Source organism: Periophthalmus magnuspinnatus, chromosome 14 (genome assembly GCF_009829125.3).
Source record: "Periophthalmus magnuspinnatus isolate fPerMag1 chromosome 14, fPerMag1.2.pri, whole genome shotgun sequence".
Lineage (NCBI taxonomy): Eukaryota > Metazoa > Chordata > Actinopteri > Gobiiformes > Gobiidae > Periophthalmus > Periophthalmus magnuspinnatus.
Window position 1 is genome coordinate 22888490 of NC_047139.1, and position 20664 is coordinate 22909153.

The window sequence follows — 20664 nt, forward strand, 5'->3', positions numbered from 1 at the left end:
GTCACTTCACAGAGCCAACAGAAGCAGTACAGAGGCGTACTCACTGGCTGCTACACTGCCACATATCTGTGTATGAGTGTGGCAGACATGGGGAGGCTAGCAGGAAAACTGGGCCCTTTGACTTTGATCTCTGGAGTGCGGCCCATTTAAATGTTTGTGTTTCAGATGTAGACCTTTAATTTCAGCTTGATGGGTTCCAGGCTCTTTGGGTTTAGCATGGCATGTCGGATATTGGAGTGTTTACACAGCCTCCCTCCTGCTCTCCCGGTGCTGAAATAAGTGCATTAAGATGGATGGATTTACTTAGTCTCTAACCTCAGGACCTGGGGAACAAACTCTGAATGACCTCTTTGTGCAGTCGAAGGCGGAGGAAAGGGACGGGTGTGTACGGCTCTGCACCAATACAGCCACTCATCCAATTACTCCAGTTTAGAACAAACAAAGGGAATTCTATGCTCGTTTATTTGCTCTACTTCACTCAAATTTCCAACCCTCAAATTATGATACATCGAATTTTAGGGTTGTAACTGTGTTTTGAATTGGTGAGTCACAGATTACAATGTGATAATGCCATACTCTCACATGGGGGGGGGCAAGACACAGTTTTCCCTATTGATTACGTTTATGTGTTTAAATACTGGCCTTTAGAGTATTGTCATCTGAACGTTCTGACCACTCACATAGCACAATGGAACAGAGGGATGGATTTTTGCACATAAAAACCTCAAAAGATGCACCAAAACCTACTAAGTCTTGCTTCAGTGTGCAGAAGGTATTTGGGAACGATAATAAATAAATAACTAAATTTACACAAAAACATCAGAACCTTATAATTCTAAGGGAGTAATAATAAGTTTGTTTATAAGATCCAAGAGCTTTCAGGGTAAAAGTCTGACAGTGAGTATAATGGAGCATATGTCCATCCGATCTGAGTGGTCAGTGGAGCTGGGGGCTGGCTCATTGTTCACAGCAGCAGTGAATCACGCCTGCTCCCCTTGAGTTGTTAACCTTTGTTTGCCTGTGTCAGCAGATGAGGCATGGCCCTTTCATGGAGCTGAAATACAGCCGCTCTGTAGCTGTACTATTGTCGTGTGATGGGAGGGGGGCCCTGCTCTCTGCTGCACAGGATATTGAGCTTCCTTTACCCCTAGAGATGAATTAAATGTTCCTAGCAGGAGACAGCCGAACAACAGAGGCTGAAAAACCACGGGGATCTGCCTGGAATCTGCCTCACTCATGGATCATACCGACTCCAATCCTTCAGATCAACCACTTATTTGTCCAAACAGACTCCTTATTAAATACAAAGTCACTTATGGAGGGGATAAGACCGAGTTGTGCAACCACGCTTTATTCTAGCAGTTTATGTCTGGGTTATGTCTGTGACCTCTCCACTGCCAAGAGGCTCAAACAGTCTGAGCTGCTCCTCTCAGTGCACAAAAGGCCATCTGTGCTCAGGTCATGTGTCCCAGTGTTCAGGTCATGTGTCCCAGTGCTCAGGTCATGTGTCCCAGTGCTCAGGTCATGTGTCCCAGTGTTCAGGTCACGTGTCCCAGTGTTCAGGTCACGTGTCCCAGTGTTCAGGTCACGTGTCCCAGTGCTCAGGTCACGTGTCCCAGTGCTCAGGTCATGTGTCCCAGTGTTCAGGTCCTACGTCCCAGTGATCACGTCATACGTCCAGTGCTCAGGTCATGTGTCCCAGTGCTCAGGTCATGTGTCCCAGTGCTCAGGTCATGTGTCCCAGTGCTCAGGTCATGTGTCCCAGTGTTCAGGTCATACGTCCCAGTGATCACGTCATACGTCCAGTGCTCAGGTCATGTGTCCCAGTGCTCAGGTCAGACGTCCAGTGCTCATGTCATGTGTTCCGGTGCTCAGGTGATACGTCCAGTGCTCAGGTCATATGTCTAGTGCTCAGGTCATCGGTCCTGACACTCAAACCCAGGGGGACAGAGGTGTGAGAGCCGCCCCGAGCAGTAAACTGAGGCGGCCTGTGAAAGGCCACGCTCCTCTCCAGCGCCTCCATGACTCAGGGAGCTGCCGCTGTGATTTGTGGCATGATTGTTGCTCTACATCACTTGAGCTTACAGCAGGTGGTGGCCCGCAGCCTGAAATACGCACAGCTCTATCAGTGGTCCTCCTCTCAGGAAACAGGCTGAGAAAAACAAGCCCCGTGCTCACTCCCACACAGCAGTAATACGCTCTCGGGCTATTTCACTGGCAGCACAGCTCTTTATGACAATCCAGGGAGCTCTTCAGCTCTGATATGTGCCACAAAAGTTCACCTCCACTTTTCTCTTCCCTCTATTTTTTTAAACAATGCCATCAGCGCTGCAAATAACACCTTCCACAGCGGCACATTATTCTCTCCCCGGCGATAGACGCTCTCCAGCCGACACACTTCAGCTGCAGCTCTTCACGCTGCCGACAGCCTCGGGTCTCAATGTAGCACCGCTTCATTTTCACATTAACTCCAGCAAAGCATGGTGCAATCAGCGTGATACAGCTGAGAGGAAAGTGAGAATCACTACAGCGCACACTCGAGTTCACCCCCACACCCTGCGCTCACACAGGCACACAGCTGAGGAGCTCTGTTCTTTAATGCATCACACAGACTTACAAATGTCTCAATATTACAAGAACTCATTTCCCTCTAATCAATGTCCTCACGAGAATCACAGTGAGTGCCTGTGATTTTTCCATTTTCAGATCTGTTTTTCACAGAAGCCTGAATCACGATATTTGTAAATGACCGTTAGTTGCAATTTACTGCTTTTTATTGAGAAGTGTTACACCAGTTTCTCTTTACCCCACGGTGCTTTGCAAAGAGCTGAAGACTATGGGAAAGTTGTTTCTCTTCACTAAGGGCCACAGACTGAAGCAGGACTCTCTCCTGCCAAGCAAATGAATCAGGTTAGCATGCTGACACCTGCAGGTGCATTGACAGGAGCGGTAATTAGAGCTAACACCTAATGACTCTTAGTTAATGAAATCCATTGGTGGGCAAAGTGAGCCCAGAGTGTGAGCAGAAAAACAAAGGCTTCTAAGAGCTCTGCATTAGACAACTGCACACAGTGACACCAACCGCCCCGAGGTGAAGCCGACTCGACAGCACGAAAACAAATAGATGCCTGGAAATACAAAAGATGCATTTTCATCAGTGGGATTACTGTTTAAAATGCAGTGTAGGCCTGGGGCAAGAGGAGTGCGGAGACACAATGGCTTTTGAGTGAGCATAAAAAATAGAGTGTAATTATTGAGTAGGTGAGGAGGCGAGGAGATTAAAAGATGAGGGGCCAGTGTTAAGTCTTCAAAGAGACCTGAGCTTGCCCACGGCACATTTCCACTCTTTCTGCACAAACCAGCCAATCATCACCAGGCTGCACATAGAATTATAATGTCCTACTTTGCACGCACAACCATTAGCAAGGTATATTTACAAGCAATTTTTGAAACGACAGGATGTTTACAAGTCATATTTGGTTCTGAATGTATTGAATACTTCCAAAAATACCTCTCCTCATCTGCAAGGCTCATGTTTTTATTATTAGCATAACCGCATAGTGTCAACAATTCAAGGCTTTTTTGCACCTGCTGCTGGACAAATATTGACACGGCCCCTCAAACCAGCCTCATTTGCTATTTATATTGGAGCAGTTGCTTGTCTTGCGGTTCGCTTGTATTCGACTCCTCGTAATCCCCGCTAACAAAAGCCCAACCTTTAATCTCAACACTAGCCGCTATAAAAATACCAGTGCTTCTAGAGCTCTCCTTGCACCTGGATTCTTTTACTCCACTCTTTGCGCCAACGCTGACGATTAGCATATGGCGGCGGAGGAGGCAGCGGCACAGTCAAAGGGGAACAGCAGATATTTAAATGGAAATAGGGGCCAGGAGAGTGGAGTATCATGCAGTGGAGAGAGAGCGTATTTTGTGTACCCGGTCAGCTCTTTTCATACAGAGGAAAGAGGACGGCCCCTTGTTGATTTAAGCGGCACAAAAGGAGCCTTAATCTTTTCAAGGAACCAAAATCAGTGCGTTCAAAAGGAAACCTCCCTATCGAGCTGGGGCTATTGAGTCTTGAGTCTACCCCAATACACGCCACAAATCAAGCCCAGGGGAATCAAAGCTGAGTGCAGCAGGAGCACGGAGAAAGGACGGGGCTGTAGGTGTACACAATGACCTCGACGCACCCATTTGAGCTGTAGCCACGAAGAGGTCGTAACCCTGATCTCGAGCCTGCCAGCCGGGTAACTCCCCCCCATTACACAGGAATGTCCATTCACCCAGAGCCTCCATTATCCCCCGCACACTAAACGCCACGGCTTTTAACAGCAAATTAGTGACTTGATAATGAGGTCACATGTGGAGCTGGCACACTGAGCCCATAAACAGATGCTGTTCCTGCCTCGGCCTCATCCTGGGCTTTTGGAGCTATCCACACAGCTGTAGTGTGTTTGGGGGCATGCTTCAACGTCAGTGTATTTTTATAAAACATCTGTGCTACTAGACAAGACACAAGCTAACAGGTGATACATTTAGATGAAAAAATCTAAAGTCTCACAAACACAGCAATTATATAACTAGTATTAACGCTAGGCTTGCATAACAAAATAATACGCACCTTTAGCTGTTGCTGTGCTGAAAAACTTCTCCGAGCCTGCATCGGAACCCTGGAAAAGAGCAAAACAAACAAACTGTTAATGTTTGGGATTATTAAGCAGATGAGAAATAGTTCTTAGATTCAGGTGTGAAATGCAAAACTGCGATTCAAAAGTGCACTACGTTTTGCTTGTCTCATAAAAATTAACCAGCTTTGCCTTGAATGTTTCACACAATATAAATGTATATATCCCTCATTTATTCAAATCTAGATGTTTTTTAGTTGCAAAATACTTGGTTTGCTGGAGTCACTTGCTTGTCTCCATACAGATGTTTGTCGTTTTGCTGACATTCCAGACAAAACCTCAACATCCCAAAGGAGAAAAGGTTTTGGACCCTCCACCTCAAACATGTGTTACTTTCAGCATTATTCCACTGTTACCATCTCTTATCAAGTAAATTCAATACATTGCACATTTTCTTCAGTTTGTTGTTTATTATTGACTGAAACCTCCTAAATCCTAATTGTCATAAAATATCTCAGTGTTCGTGACCGCGCGTGGTTAGAATCATCAAACACGCAGATGTTCCTTGTGCCACCACTTGATGGCACTGTGGCTCCACAACAAACAGCAGCACTGCGCCGTGAGCCTCTGTGCGCTCACCTTATAAAAGAAAGGAAATGTACCTCATCTACTACAACGTTGATTTAAAAAACTACACGTATCCTATTAGAAGCATCACAGACAGAGCAGAATAAAGCATCAGGATGGAGGTACAAGTCTGAAGAAGACGTCACAGCAGATGCCAACGCGCGCGGGGACAACGCCACTCTCTCCATCAAAACACAATGGTCAAGTGGTTTCGTGCCAGGATATGTGAACTCATTTAATAACACATGTGTCATTTATCATAAAACAAAGGTTGAGCTATAAAATGTTTAAATTCAACAATAAATGTGCTGAAATGTGAGACCAATGACAGCTGATGAGGACGCATTCTTTTTGTTGGGGGAAAGGGGGATTTGGATAAATGCAGATATTATAAAGCTGACTCTATTTACTTATTCAATTCTACAGCAAAGACTGACTAAAAATACACAAAGCAGAGCCGTGGTTAAAACTGCATGATTCGAATGGTTCGGCGCATACCTCTGATGTGGCGAGGCTTCAAAGTCCGTGATATTACTTGGTCTGGAAAATATGGCCCCGCTTCACATTCTGCAGCTCAAACAATATAATCCACACGAGAAGCGAAGAGATCTACTCCGTTTATAGCGATGACAGCCATGCGGAAAAACGGACAGCCTTTCCAAGAAAATCCAACGCTGCGCACAAAGCTATTGCGCTTTTTGGACAAAGAGCGCCATGTGTCTCACCGTGCGCGTCTGCACAAACCCTTCTCCTTTCTCCGTTCTTCAATACAGCGGATCCGCTCACGAGTATTCTCACAAAGATCCGAAAGGAAGAAAACAACCCAAAAGCGCGTCTGCGCGCGAGGAATGCAGCCAACTAAACAAATGAATCCAACAAGCGCGAGCTCCTCACAGTGCTGAGGCAGTGCACGAGCACTGTGCGCTCAGGACACGTCCTCTCCACGCTCCGCGTCTCGGTCTCGGTGAAGCCCGGTCTTGACTCGCAGGTCGCTCGTCTCTCCGCTGGTAGACTCCACACAAACTCCCATTCATCCCGCGGTCTCCGAGCTGCTGCGCACCGGGTCCGCCCACTTCCTGATTTCCAACGGGATCAACCTCAGTTGCTCCACCACAAAAACGAACACTAGAAAGAAGAGTCCAACAGCCTGCTGCACGAGCGCACCTCAATGTGTCTCGGTGTGGTGTAAATGGCGCGCAAAGGAAGAGTGGAGACGAGCCGTGCAGAGGAGAGCGAGAGAGAGAGAGAGAGAGAGAGAGAGAGAGAGAGAGAGAGAGATGGAGAGAGGAGCAGGAGGAGGGAGGGGTGCAGGCAGAAAGATATTCTTTCTGTTGTGAGTGAGATGATGTCAGCCGCTAATGAATTCCCCAGCAGGCTGCCGCTACTGGGAGAGAGCAAAAACAAAACGCTCCTTTATGAGCAGCGTGCAGCTCTCCACCACTGGCCCTCAGCTTCTGCTCATTCCTCTTCAGTTCACATGGGCTCATATGAACACAGCTTAGTGGGAATGTCAGCGGGTGTGTGGCCCACCCAGACTGGGCACCCAGGTCTCAAACAGGTCCCAGCCTCAAAGCACCAGGACCACTATAAGTGACCTGAGCTGGTCTCCAGGGCTCACTGGAGCCTGTCCTCCTCTGTAAACAACATGAGGATCTTATGTGTATACATATGCACCTTTAATGGACAGTCCTACTGTAACTACACAATCTTGGAAAAACATGTAACTGATTTTTTTTTTCTGAGATGCATTGCTATTGCAACTCTATGTGCCTGTACTTTATGGTTTCAAACCAGGATTCAGTTCACAGGGAACAAACAACCCAAGAATCCCAAGCATTTCGGTTTGTAGAAGTGTCACTTTGGGTATAAAGTTCTTTTCATAAAATGACAGGATTTATTTGTGTTTATTACATCAATGATTGATTCATCATTATTGTGGTCTGAAGTAGGTGTAGATGTAGGTGCAGTCAAAACTATGAAAATCAAATTTAAATACATTAAATGTGTGTGTTTTTATTGACACTACTCTCCACACTGATGTAGTGGGTTGTGTTGGGACTTGCACTGGGTTCTCCTTGACAAAAGAGCAGTCAAATGCAATAAAATAAGTACATGTGACCTGATCTGAATGAGTTGTCAAACCCTCATTTCCAGGCCTCCCTCTGACACCACTGACACCAGACACCTCTGACACCTCTGACACCACTGACAGCTTCTTTCTTCCCAGTTCTTCAGATATGAAGCCAGACATAAATTAATCTGTCACTCATCACTAATCTTAAACTGCGTCTGTAATACATCAAGCAAAGAAAGGGGGCACCATCACACACTCAGTCTCAGAGTGGAACAAGCATTTTGGAAAGTTACAAGATGTGCCCATATCAAACGTGTTTGTAAAATCAACTTTCATGAGTTTTTAATGTTATAATGTGATCATGTTGCCTCACCATTACCTTCTTCTGAGTTATATTTTCAAAGATTCTTGTATGTTTGATTAATCTTGTATGGTCCTGCATTCAAAACATGAGTGCTCATAAAATCCCTGTTTACACCCACCACTTAGCCCCACCCACATCCCTGTTGTTACTTGCGGTTAAAATAATTCACACTCTGGGTTCAAAGAAGTCACCTAGGCTTTTGTAAACATTATAAACATGTAAACGATTGCTTGTTAGAGTGAAATCAGTTCTGCAAGTTTGAACAGGAAATCAATGGACCTGTTTCTATTACGAAACTGTTTCAGATCAATATTATAATGTCAATAGCTGATCTACGTATATATGTTATAATTTTATACTGAACAACTCCAAAAAGGCATAGTCTGTCTTCTTTAAGTGAAAAGTTCTTCAGTAATACGCGTCTCCTTTGTGTGTGCGTAGGATGTTAAAAGCCAGTAGGGACTATGTTATCTACTTATCTTCTTATCTGTGCTCCCTGAAAGCAGCCTGGGCCCCGGCAGTTTGAGATAAATGGCCTGATCAATGGGAGACATTATCTGGATCTGGTAGGCAATAATCAAATCCATTCGACATTGTGTGTGTGTGTGTGTGTGTGTGTGTGTAAGGAGCCGGGCTGTCAGCAGAGGAAACACGTTACTCCTCCACCCATCAGTCTGACTTTGGGGACTTCCTGGGATTCAGAATACACACTGGTCCTATACTTTGTGAAGATGCCCGTATTAAAACAAATATGACTGCTTACGAGAAAAAAAGAAAGGGAAAAATATCATAGCGGACTGGAAAAGGGATCACAATGAGCAAAAGACTAAACTGTTAATCTGAGGTGAGAGAAGTTTGATTTATTTCAAAATGATAGATGACCAATGAGCTCGTTTGTTGTGTGTGCGTTAATGAAATAAACTCATCTGATTGCACGATACTGTTTGAATCGAGCTCAAGGGGCGACGGAGAACCTCTGTATTAAGAACTACAGAGATATCAGTCCGAAAATTGACTCTTGTGAGCTTTAACCCATATTAGACTGTTACCTTACATTTTGTACAGTAGAGATTGGCAATTACAGGACTAAAAGTATCCAAATGATTCTAGTGAAGGTGTATGGAGTTTAAAAACACAGTGGAGCACTTTCTGTATTACCACATGACATCACAAGGTGGAACAGGTAGAGTGTTTTCTGTTTGAGAGAAAAACTCAGCCTAAATATGCAGGATTTGTGTGTTAAACATGATTGAATGAAACAAAACACAACTCCAGGTCTGTTTGTGATGAGGAAACTACATAATAACATATCAGAAAATAGCGTAATCTGGGCGCTTTAACCTTGTCTGCCTCTTTGGTTACATCCCTAATGTCTTACACCCATCACAGAGTCACAAGAGAAACATGAAACCCTTTTTTTTGGGGTAAAATTACAGACGTTACCATAGAATGTGGGCTGTGATCCCGCGAATAATTTCAGGCCAGTCAATCACGAGCTCGCCTTTGACAACAGCATATGGGCGATTCTTCAAAACGCAGACGAACGCCAGTAACCGTTGGAAGTGTCTGGTGAAATGTTTCAAATATAACTGAAATGAAGTCAATGCACCACTACCAATACTAAAATGGCTATTAATATATTTCAATGCAAAAAGTTGTGTGTCCTTGTCTACCCTCTGAGCAAAAGATGACAATTTGTGAAAGCGTATCAGCAAGCTAGTAGTTAGGCGATATGGTATAAAAAAAAGTCTTATATTAGTGAATCTCTATCAAAAAATTGCCCATTTCTTCAAAAGTCTGCTCCAAACTATATGATTTTACAAAGAAGTGGTTGTAGACCTCTAAAAAAAACCCAAGCATGACTCTCAAGAATCTCAGTATTGATTAAAATTCGATTAATTGCCCAGCCTCAGTTAAATTCAGTAGTTCTTCTTGATAAAAATAAGAACAGTCTCTTCAAAACATTAACTTGTGTTTTGGTCTCTGAAAATCCTTCCTAAGCCAGCGTCCTGGTAGTCCACCCCCCATGCTCCACTCAAACATGCCTCTCCAGAGCCCCGAGTGGGAGTACGATGATAGGCTCTCCACAGGGACAAGAGATGGCCCGCAGACATCAAACACTAGTACGCTGCCCTGGGCTCCACCTCCACAACCCTGCCCCCTCCTACGACTTGTTCTGTCACTCAAAGCTGTACAGGGGGATGGAGGAGATCAGTGATAGTACACAAACCTGGATACTTGCTGTTGATGAATAAATAGAGTTGAATCTGAGGAGAAATGATGCTCTCGTCTATTAGTTTGAATGTGTTTATTTGAATGATTAGTGGAGGTCTTTTCCCATGGTGCCATTTTGTGTCGGTCAGAGCTGTAACCCACATGTGGAGCAGAGAGCAGACTGCGGCCGGCAGCAGGGGGTCTGGGGTTGACATGAGAGCCGGCTGCTTCCTCTTTGAAGCCCTGTACATTTAAATATTTCATGGCCCTCATCGCTAACCCCTTTATCAGATTTGTGCCGGGCGCGTAGCTGCTGTTCATTATTAGAGCAGAGAGACTTAGTGCTGATCTAATGCCCTGGCAGAGACACATCTGAAGCAGGCTCCCACACCCAACCCGTTTGGCACTCAGCTTATCTGCAAGACAATCTCGTTAAACGCTGGTAACAATTACACCAATTACAGATAAGCCTAAGTGTGTCAAAGCCACAACATGATGTTTACAATGATTAGCATGCGGCGCTATCAGCGGGGATGATAATCAGCTCTGGAGCAGGGTGTTTTGTGAGATCACAGGCCTCTTTATCTGTCACTATCGATAAAAGGCCACCGGCTGCACAGACCTGAGCAGAGCTGTCATGTTTGGCACCGGCTTATTTCCCTGGCACCTTGTTCCACTGAGAATAAAGCAGGATGACAGTGGCTTAACACCGCATCATATAATCAGTGATATCACATAAAGAACATCAGGACGTTGCAGACTCTTATTCCAGTTCATTATCGTCAAACGAGGATCAAAAAGAGCACATTTAGGTGCCTCTGGAGCACACGCTCGGCTCTCAGAGTAAACAGTCATCAGACGAGCGCTTGTGCGCATTGGGGAAAAGGGCCAGTAGATTTCCAGGAGGGCGCGTGCATGGCTGGCGTGGGGCATCGTCCTGAGACATGAGTGGCGCGCTGCTGAGCGTGGCATAAGGCTGTGTTTGTCTGCTGTAATAGAGATGCCTTTGAGAGCGGCTCTATCGGCCCGCGGGACACATTCCTCGCTTTCCTCCACAAACTGCACCGCGCTGTTGGGCAGGGGGTCCTAAATGTGCACATTGTGAGCGGCTCTGCTGCCTCCTGACACTGGCACATTCACACTGGGGTTATGTGAGTGGAGCTCTCAGGGCACACAGCCTGTTTTCTCTCACAGAGTGTCAGCCTCTCTGTAAACACGAGTGTTGTTTGTGTTTGTTTATGTAATTAGATTTTGTTTTTCCTGTTAAAGAGCTAGCAGAGGAGCAGTGTGTGTGATGGGAGAATGGTCCAGTGTTATCGTTCAGTTTTTCTCCACGCTCTTTGCAGTTTGATGGGGGCCCACTGGGACTGAGAGCGTGAAAGGGCCACCCAGGACTGGGCCTGTAAGCCTCATCATCAGCGGCGTCTCAGCGCGGCTTACATGTGTGTTTACAAACAGCAGGCTTCAGGAGGATGATCTGGGCTCACTCTGTGTCAGCTACACTCTCTCTCTCTCTCTGTCTGTTTGTCTCTCTCTCTCCCCCCCTCTATGTCTCACAGACAGACTCTAAGAGGATTTGCACCGTTTACGAGGGACTGGACATTGCACTGATCCAGAGAGGGACCCACACAGTGTGACCTCATGTGCTGCTGTGGACAGGTAAACCAGGGAGACGATGGCGGGTCACTACCACAAAGAGGTCAGTGCTTGTCAGATGTTCAGGATTTGGCTCATTATTGGCTCCAAGAAAATCGTGATACAGCCTACATTTTTTTGAATATCGACCAGCTCAAACAGTTGTAAAAGCAGGAGTACTGTAGGGTTGAGTATTATTTGAACGTCCCCAAAACACAATGAAAGAGACTGAAATAGGACACAGTTACATAATTATATTTTTATGGAAGGAAAACACAATCATGTTTTTTTTTTAAATCAGTGACACATAAAAGTGGCACATTCTCTACATTAGTTGGATGAGGGACAAGGATCTAAATGGCCTGTGCAGAACAAACACAGACAGGTGGACACCCTAAGTCCTTGTCCTCACTGTCTCTGACCAGGAAAATTCAAGAAGTGTGCTTTAGTCACGCAGAAAAGAGTTTAGGCACGACTACAGAGGAGTGTAACAGGACTGGGCAGCCCTACAAGCACCTGTCACCCACAAGGCTCTGGGCACAGCAACACCTGACACTGTTAATGAATTCACTCTGGAGCGAGCATCACAAAACCTCACGCTGCTGTACAGAGCTAACCCTAACAACATCCACATACAATACAAAAGACTCGATTTCGATACTAAGGAATAGACACTCTATAATGCAATTTTCAACATTAAATAATAGTACTTTCTTTTATATTACTGTGTGGCCTTATATCTGTGTAATCCCTCAGTGGTCCAGGTCGTTTCCATAGTGGTCCATGGGTGTATACTAGTCTACGTGGTCTTATACTTCATCCTTTACAGCTCAAGATCATGCAGTACAGGTTGGGTTTATGTAACATCACAACTTTCTAAAATCCCCATAGTTAAAACTGTGCTAGACAGGTCAGATTTCTGTGGTTAACTGTTAGATTACAGATGTTTTGACCTGGTTTATTGTGAATATCTCTGTGATGTCTGGGCCTATTCACGTGAAACAAAACCAGGCATAAAGTTCAATGTCTTCTCTGTTAGCATCAATTTAAAAAAGTGAAATAATTTGCGTTATAATAGCCTCAGAAAGTGTTGCCATTATTCAACTTCAAAGACATAATTGTTGTCAGTTGTTGTCCGCAGCCGCTGAAGCTGGTTTGTCCTTGTTACATCCTTGTCCTTGTAAAATCCTTGCATTCGTGTCAAAACAACATATCGGTTTAGCTTTGCTTTGTTGCCGTCTCTTCAAATAGGAGCTTTCTCTGCTGGATACTGATGCATTTTTCACTAATACACCATTTTCATAACATAACATTGCAGCTGTCCAGATTGTACATGCTCAGATGAGTGTGTGATGATGCTAGAAAGAGACAACTGTAAAATTTTCTGGTTATTTCATCTTATTTCTTTACAGAGGAGGTATTCATTTCTATGGGGTATTAACTGCTAACACATAACATATTTAGATCACCATGCTACCTTTTATTGTTCTGAAAATGCTATATTCATCGAAAACAATGTATTAACATGTTTCACTTTCATTTTTGACACTCCCTCCCTTTGCTCTCTGCGCTAAGTCACTCTCCTTCAGAGCGCTATCACATTACAATCAGTGTGCATTCCGCAACTGAAACTACTGCACATCGCATCAGGTTTGTGAAGTTATAGCTTATTGTTTTGTGTAACGCTTTTGTATATTTATGGAAAATTGCCTTAGATAAAACTGTAATGGAAACTGTAAGGAGGGTTCAAATAGGGCCCAGGAGGGATATGTTGTAACATGGTAGAAAGCTCCAAAAAGTCGATTTTGCGTAGCCCATCTTTAAATAGTATGCGTCCTCTGCTACTTTGAAGAAAAATAAGCTGTTATTTTCATCCAAGTCTCCTCACTTGATTTTCAGAAGACAAATCAGAACTCCCATTGCAGTACTGTACATGGAAAAGTCAGAAAAAAAGCACTCCCCAAATCACAATCCACTGTGATGAAGAATAAACCGTTTACTGCAAACTAAAAACAAACACACACTGCTGGTTGTTTGTTGATAATGACCTGACAATGGCAGTGTTGTTGAACATAGCTCTCAGTGATGTTTAAAATGTGTGTCAAGATTATGTAATGGACCGTGGCTTCTAACAGCAATTTGTAAAGTGTTCAGGCGATGTTAGCGTGTTTGGAGCTAATGCTAACGCTCCCATAGAAAATGTACTGGACCCAATGGTACCAGCCTTTACAATGCAGCCACACTGGGTTTCAGGTTTCTTACAACAGTTTGAGGACTTTTTCCCATTCAAAAGATATATTTTGTGTGTTGTTAATCGCTATGGCAACGGCCCTAATTTCTAACCATTCTGAAACCCATGAAAAGAGTCAGCCTATTTATGGGTTTCAGCTTTCTGTTATATGCAACATTTTGAGGGCCTTTCACCATTCAAAAGACATAATTTTATGTTTTAAATTGTTAATCGCTATGTCAACGGCCCTCATTTTTCATCGCTCTGAAACCCATGAATTGAGTCAACCTATTTACGGATTTCAGCTTCCTGTTATATGCAACATTTTGAGGACTTTTCACCTTTCAAAAGATATTAATATTTAGTTTTAAATGGTTAATCACTATAGCAACGCTCTCCATTTTTCATCATTCTGAAACACATGGATAAAGTCAGCCTATTTATGGGTTTCAGCTTTCTGTTATATATAACATTTTGAGGGCTTTTCACTGTTAAAAAGATATAATATTTTGTTTTAAATGGTCAATCGCTATGGCAACGGTCTTCATTTTTCATCATTCTGAAACCCATGGATACAGCATCTCTCTCCCTCCGTCATAGCGTGTGCAGCCAAACCGCCCGATCTCATTTAGTGGACCGTGGCCCCACTTACACATAATGATGGATGCTAATGATGCCCATAATCACCCTTTCTAAAATGGTGAAAATGACCATTCTTTTACAGCTCTTTATCTCCAGCCAATCGCTTTAATGACTGTCGCAGTGATAAACAGGGCTTGCCCGTGTATGACCTTTGGAAACAGCATGTGGAAATCAGGCTAATGTTTGACTTTACATGGTCATTTGTATATTATTTGACCACATGCTCTCATCCAGGTGATGTTACATTCTAGTACTGGAGGAAACACTATTGAAAAGCTGTACTCAAGCAATAGTACAGTTACAATTGAGGGATTATACAGACACACTTACAGTTACAAATTCACTGCTTCCAAATTTGTAGGATGATATATTGCAAAAGAGAAATATAGCGATAAACGGTAATATTGAAACAGGATAATCCCAGTAAACGTGTTTTTAAATATACTGTGCCATTCAAATAAATAGCAGAATGAACTAATAATTATCCATAGAAGTTATTTATTCCAGCCTCTACCACTCAAGTCTTATCTTGCCCCAATATATTTCTTATACTGAACGATAAGTCGATAAAGTAATTACTGTAACAGGTTTATAAATTTGTGCTTGAAAGTAGTGAAAGTAAAAAAGTACACATGCAAAATACTATATAGATCAGTTTTTAATACAAAACTGGATCATCCGTACTAACAGAATTTATCTTTGACCAATCAGAGCAGACGATGCAGTGCTGTTTTGTTTGTGGCTATAAAAAGGAGTAGAGACTCGGCCGTTTACGATTACAAATATTGAACTTCGATATATTGCTGAAGTAAATATAGACGATAATCGATAATATCAAAACCAAACCATAAAGCAAAATTTTCCCCCCAAAAGTGTTTTAAATGTACAATATTGTTAAAAATATGAGCTGCAAGAAATAAATAACAGGATGCAACACTTAAGTAGTTAGTTTGTGTCTATAATGAGTCATCGAAGTTCATAATTCGACCTTCTACAGCGACAACAACTTACTTTAGTGCTGTACTTAGTAACTCGTATATTCGTACATACCCAAAATATCTACTCAGTTACAGTAACGTGAGTATTTGTAATCAGTTACTTTCCAGCTCTACAATCTGAACACTACTTGGGAATGCGCTGTAGTTCATTCCTATAGAACTGGTTTGGTGTACTGTCATATGGCACAGATTACACCCGTGTTACGCCAAATTTCCCATAATGCAATCAAGCAGCTTTGAAGCCCCGCGACGCTCTGGAGGCTGTTGTAATGAGGGCGAAATGAAAGCGCTCCCGCCGCTTCGACCACTGCTCTGATGAGACCTTTATCAGCAGCAGACAGGCCACAGACAGACAAGCAGAATGTGAAATGAGCTGATACATGACCAACCCAAACACTGCAGCAATCCAAAAGTACTGCACCTATGAGTATACACTAATGACACATGGACCATGATGAAAAGAAGGTGGTAACGAAGTAAAAGGAGTAAAGCACTGTACTTAAGTGAATTTTACTCCATTACATTTTTTAACTGGACTGAAAAGTAATCATACTCGAGGTAACATCCTGACTTTGAGCGTACAACAATAAATACACAAAATTCATGAGAAAATTTAAGAACTGATTTGTACTGCTACTGTTGACCAAAATATGCATAATTTGTTACTCAATATCACCAGATTTAACACTGAAACAAATTAACAACCCTTGTGTGAAATACTTTTTACTCTTACAGTACATTTTTAAACAAGTACTTTAATTATAACAAGTCTGTCCTTGTGTTTCTGTGCTGTCTTTCCCACCTCCCTTCTGTGTACTGTCTAGAGCTGGGCGGAGACTCTGGCACCACCCACTACACACCTGCAGATTGTCTGTGTATCCTCCGTGGTACAGTTCTGCTTGGCTCAGTCTAGTTTTTGTGATTATGTTCATAGTACTCAGCAGTTTTTTCTCGTTTTTTTTGTCAGATCCTGTTTCTTGAAAATACTCCTGCACCTCAGCCTCCGACCCAGCTCCCCACAAATGGTACGAACACGTCAGCTTCCGACCCAGCTCTCTACTTCCTGCTCAACCAACATTCACATTTCCTTACTTGTAATAAACTCTGTCAAACTTTTACCCCGAGTCTGTATCTTTGATCTTGCAGACGTTACGACATTTATAATAGATTTTTTTCATGCGTTTCTTTTACTTTTACTTCTACTTAAATACATTTTTACCACTGTATCTGTACTTTTATTTAACAAAACAGAGTACTTCATCCACCTCTGCTGAAATGTAATAATTTGTCAAGGAAATGTCTGTAGCGTCATGCGTTCCACCTGGTTTAAACATATGAATTACATCTTAACATTGAGAACATTATAGGTGCCATGGCCGACTCAAACCTATGTTTTACCAGTGCATTTGAAGTATGTTATTTGAAAGCCAAAAACCCATGTCTCAACCATGTCAAAAAAACACCGTCGATCCAGGATGTAAAAAATGCATACAGTATAGAAACTAGTACTAGGACTACTGCGAATATCGTCTACTAAGCAACGTACAAATATACTACTGCAGATTGAGACTCCAACCCTGTTTTAATGGTCCATTTACGGTTATCATAACATTTGTTTACTTGTATATTTTGATTTTTTTTTGTCAAGTTCTCATGAGTTTAAACATAGTCATTTCAAGGTTCCATGGTTGAACTGTAATAACAAATGAAGTTAATTAGGCATTCAATATTAAAACTGTTTTAATTTCTTTGAACAGCTCTGGTCTCAGACGCTCAGAGCTGTTTGTTCAGTATATTATAGTACTCAAATGTTAGCTTAGCTCCACATTGCTAAACCCATAAGAGAACCAGAAAGAGCAGTCCTTAAAATACTGCATCTGTGCATAGGACATATTTAAACCAGAATCAATCCAATTTCCCTCCTCTTAATAAAACAACAAAAAGTACAACACACATTTCAGGAGAAAGATTTATCACCGGCCTTAATGAGAAAACAGCCCCGGTAGCTGTTGACTTTATTTGGTTGTTACGTTCACAATAAAGGTGGAGCACTAAAATATGATAATGGGACCACAGAGCGCAGATAATTACAAATTAAATGAGCCAAATATACAGTGCCCCATGTTTATCGTAGTCTTCACTGCACTACCAGCAATACATTGACAGATAAACACAGTAATAAAGGTGTTTTTTTTTCATTCTATAGCTGATGTAAGAGCTGCTGTTCTGGTCGATTTGCTGCACAGAGTTGTAAACAATTGCATAGCTAACCAAATTCTCCATGAATAAACACACACATCTATGTTTTTGGAGAGCAGGCTATAGTCAGGTAGAATTCAGGAGTAACTTGTGGCTTGGAAACAGACAAATGTCATAATTCCTACCACATAATGTTGTTTTCATGTAATTGTATGAACAGTAAAAGTATTATCTGAGAGTTCCCAAACTGTGGTACTGGAACCTCCAAAGATGTGTAAACTGACCCCGGGAGTATGCAAAGAGAGTAATGGACACAAATAATTCTAATAATTTGGATCACCCAGTGCAGCCTAATGTTTTAAATGCAATGCACAGGCTTCAATACATAAAAAGGTACTTCTATGATCCATCCAGAGACGGGGCAGTGGATTTCCTGATTGGCCACCCCATGTGTCACCACAGGAACTATATTGCCTATAAATATATTTTTTTGGTGTAATTTTACTAATAATATTGCACCGAATTATAAGAAAAATAAGGCCACCCAAGGCCACCCAAGTGATAAAAGTCTCAGACATTTCAAAGGATGTGCAACCTTAAAGTCTGGGAACCTCTGTATAATCCCATTCCCACTATAAACAAAACATGTGTGTACACAAATCTCATCTCTCAGCTCCATCTCAGCAGGACAATAACAAACCTGAGCAGCCCCCGTGCCTCCTGTGGGCAGAGATAGCCGTCACTCCTGTTAGCACTACCCACTAGCACACAGCCCCTCAAAGCACTCACTTCTCCAGATCTCATCTCCGTTAAATGAAAACCAGAGAGAGGAGCTGAGAGCCAGTCCAGGCACGTCAACAGCGTTTACACAGGGCCAACATCAAGTGACTGTGTCGGGCTCAGAGCTCACTGCAGCTGATGGATGACTGCCCCCGTGACACTTCTAATAACTGTTAACTCGGGCTTATTTTGCTGACACCTGACAGATATGGCCTGAGGGAGGAGGACCGATACAAACCTGGCAACGCACAAACACTGACATATTAGTCCAAAAACCTGCCCCTCTGTTATAGGCTGCTTTTGTAACACGGCAATCAAAACAACGTACTGAGTGTCTTCATGTTTCCTATGGGACGAGCTAAATTTAAAAGATTAACAGTTTTAACATGTGTTTTCTCGAAATTTTTACACTCTCTTAACACAGTTTTACCAAGAGGCTTTTGAGAACTGCAAATAGTATTATGAGAAGACAGGCTGCAAACAATCACTTAAAACTAATTAGAATTCAATAAAAGTTGTTTAAAGGGCCCATATTGTGCTATTTTCTATCTATGTTCTAATGTTTCCTCATCACAAACAGACCTGGAGTTGTGTTTTGTTTCATTCACACATTTAACACACAAACCCTGCAAATTTAGGTTCTTCACTCAAACTCTCCAATCTGTTCCACCTTGTGATGTCATGTGATGAAACAGGAAGTGCTCCGCTGTGTTTTTAAACTCCATACAGCTTTACTAGAATCAGGTGGATGATTTCAGCGCTGGAATTGATAAAATAGGATGCAACAGCTGTCAAAATGTGAAAAAGGAAATGATACATAGCTACATAGCGTCTTGCCCAAGAACACATAAGGACTCATGAGTAGTTCGGGTTGGCGGAGCGATTCTAGCTCCCACAGATGAATGATGTTGGGGTGTTCATGGGCAAGACTCTTAACCCACCCCAGTGTCTGCGTACTCTGGTGTATGAATGTGTGTGTGAATGGGTGAGTGGTTCCTTGATGTGGTGCCTTGAACGTGGAAAGGCGCTATATAAAAATGTGACTACTTACCATGAACCTACCAACTAAGACAATCGTCAATTATCAATATAATGCATTCACAAATCTGGCTGATCTGAATATATGAGTATTCCACACATTTGACCATTCAAAAGCCCCCCTTGTTGAAACCTCGATCCAGTGTTAAGGTTGAGTAACGCGGGTCAGTCTCTCCGCAGCGTCCTTTTGTGTAGCGTTTGTTTCACTCGCTGCCGTTCCGCATTCACTCCGGTTATTTCAAACGACCCATCTCTATTCATCAGGACCCCTCTCTGTCAGCGTAAGCACCACTTCAGCCCACTACACTTCTGCGCTGAGAGCACTACGAAGCCAGACCTGGAGTCAACCACAAAAGACCTGGAAATAAGTAAAACCTTCGTACCGCGATGCAAGGCCGGATGAAATGAACTGATTTTTATTTTCTTACAAGGACGTGGTAGATGAAAGCCCGCGCTAATATGCTCACTCTTCGTCAAATTCAAGTTAATTAAGTATCCATTAAGCATGTGAAGGACAAATTGATAGCGCTGAGTAGTGCATTCAAAACAGACTAATTACTTAAGCATTATTCCAATTAATGTGACAGGCCACTATAGAGGCAGTATATGTTATTGTGAGATATGTAGAAATGCCTGCTGGGTTTAATTAAATCCTATGACTTAAGAAAGACATTTTGAAGTAGTTTTGCAGAGTGGAAAAGTGCGACCGGGTAGTGGGTAGCTTTGAGGGAGGTGCCGAGTCGTGTGTGTATGTGTGCGTGCGTCGTTAAAGTTCGAAATAATGACTGCGAAAATCTCAAAGCTGAAATGATTTGATTAGTGTTTTCAGGTCTAAAAAGGAAACACCAAACAGAGGCAGGAGGGAAGGTGCGACTGAGCTCTTAATTGCTGGAGCTGCACCTCGAGACTTGATGATTTGTGACATCTTATCCGGTGCGCTGCGCTAACACTAATAACTGTTAATTAAGTGTAGCAAGGATGCCGAAAGGAGGAGGAGGAGGAGGTGGAGAGGGACGCGGCTGGGGAGGGGGAAGACACACACACATATATCCAGCGTGTGGCCTTGTATGTTCTCTAGATTAAAAGAAAAAAACATCTCCGGGGATGTGTGCGAGATGGAGATTTCGCAGAGGTCAGGGTGCGCGCTGTTCTGTAATGCTAATGGGCACAGTGGAACCACGCTGCTATCAAACGCCTGGAAAAAAGCTCCGGCGTTGTTATTGTTTTCACATTGATCT

General features: G+C 42.9%; 1 protein-coding gene across 5 annotated transcripts in view; it reads right to left on the minus strand.

The window, feature by feature from the left end:
- Positions 1-20664, minus strand: part of auts2a (activator of transcription and developmental regulator AUTS2 a) — a 228928-nt gene that overhangs the window by 18771 nt on the left and 189493 nt on the right. For all 5 annotated transcript variants that reach the window (XM_055226525.1, XM_055226523.1, XM_033978239.2 and 2 more), the window contains one exon: positions 4622-4670. In XM_055226525.1, the coding sequence (XP_055082500.1) occupies positions 4622-4670 (49 nt within the window). The remainder of the gene's footprint in view (positions 1-4621; positions 4671-20664) is intronic.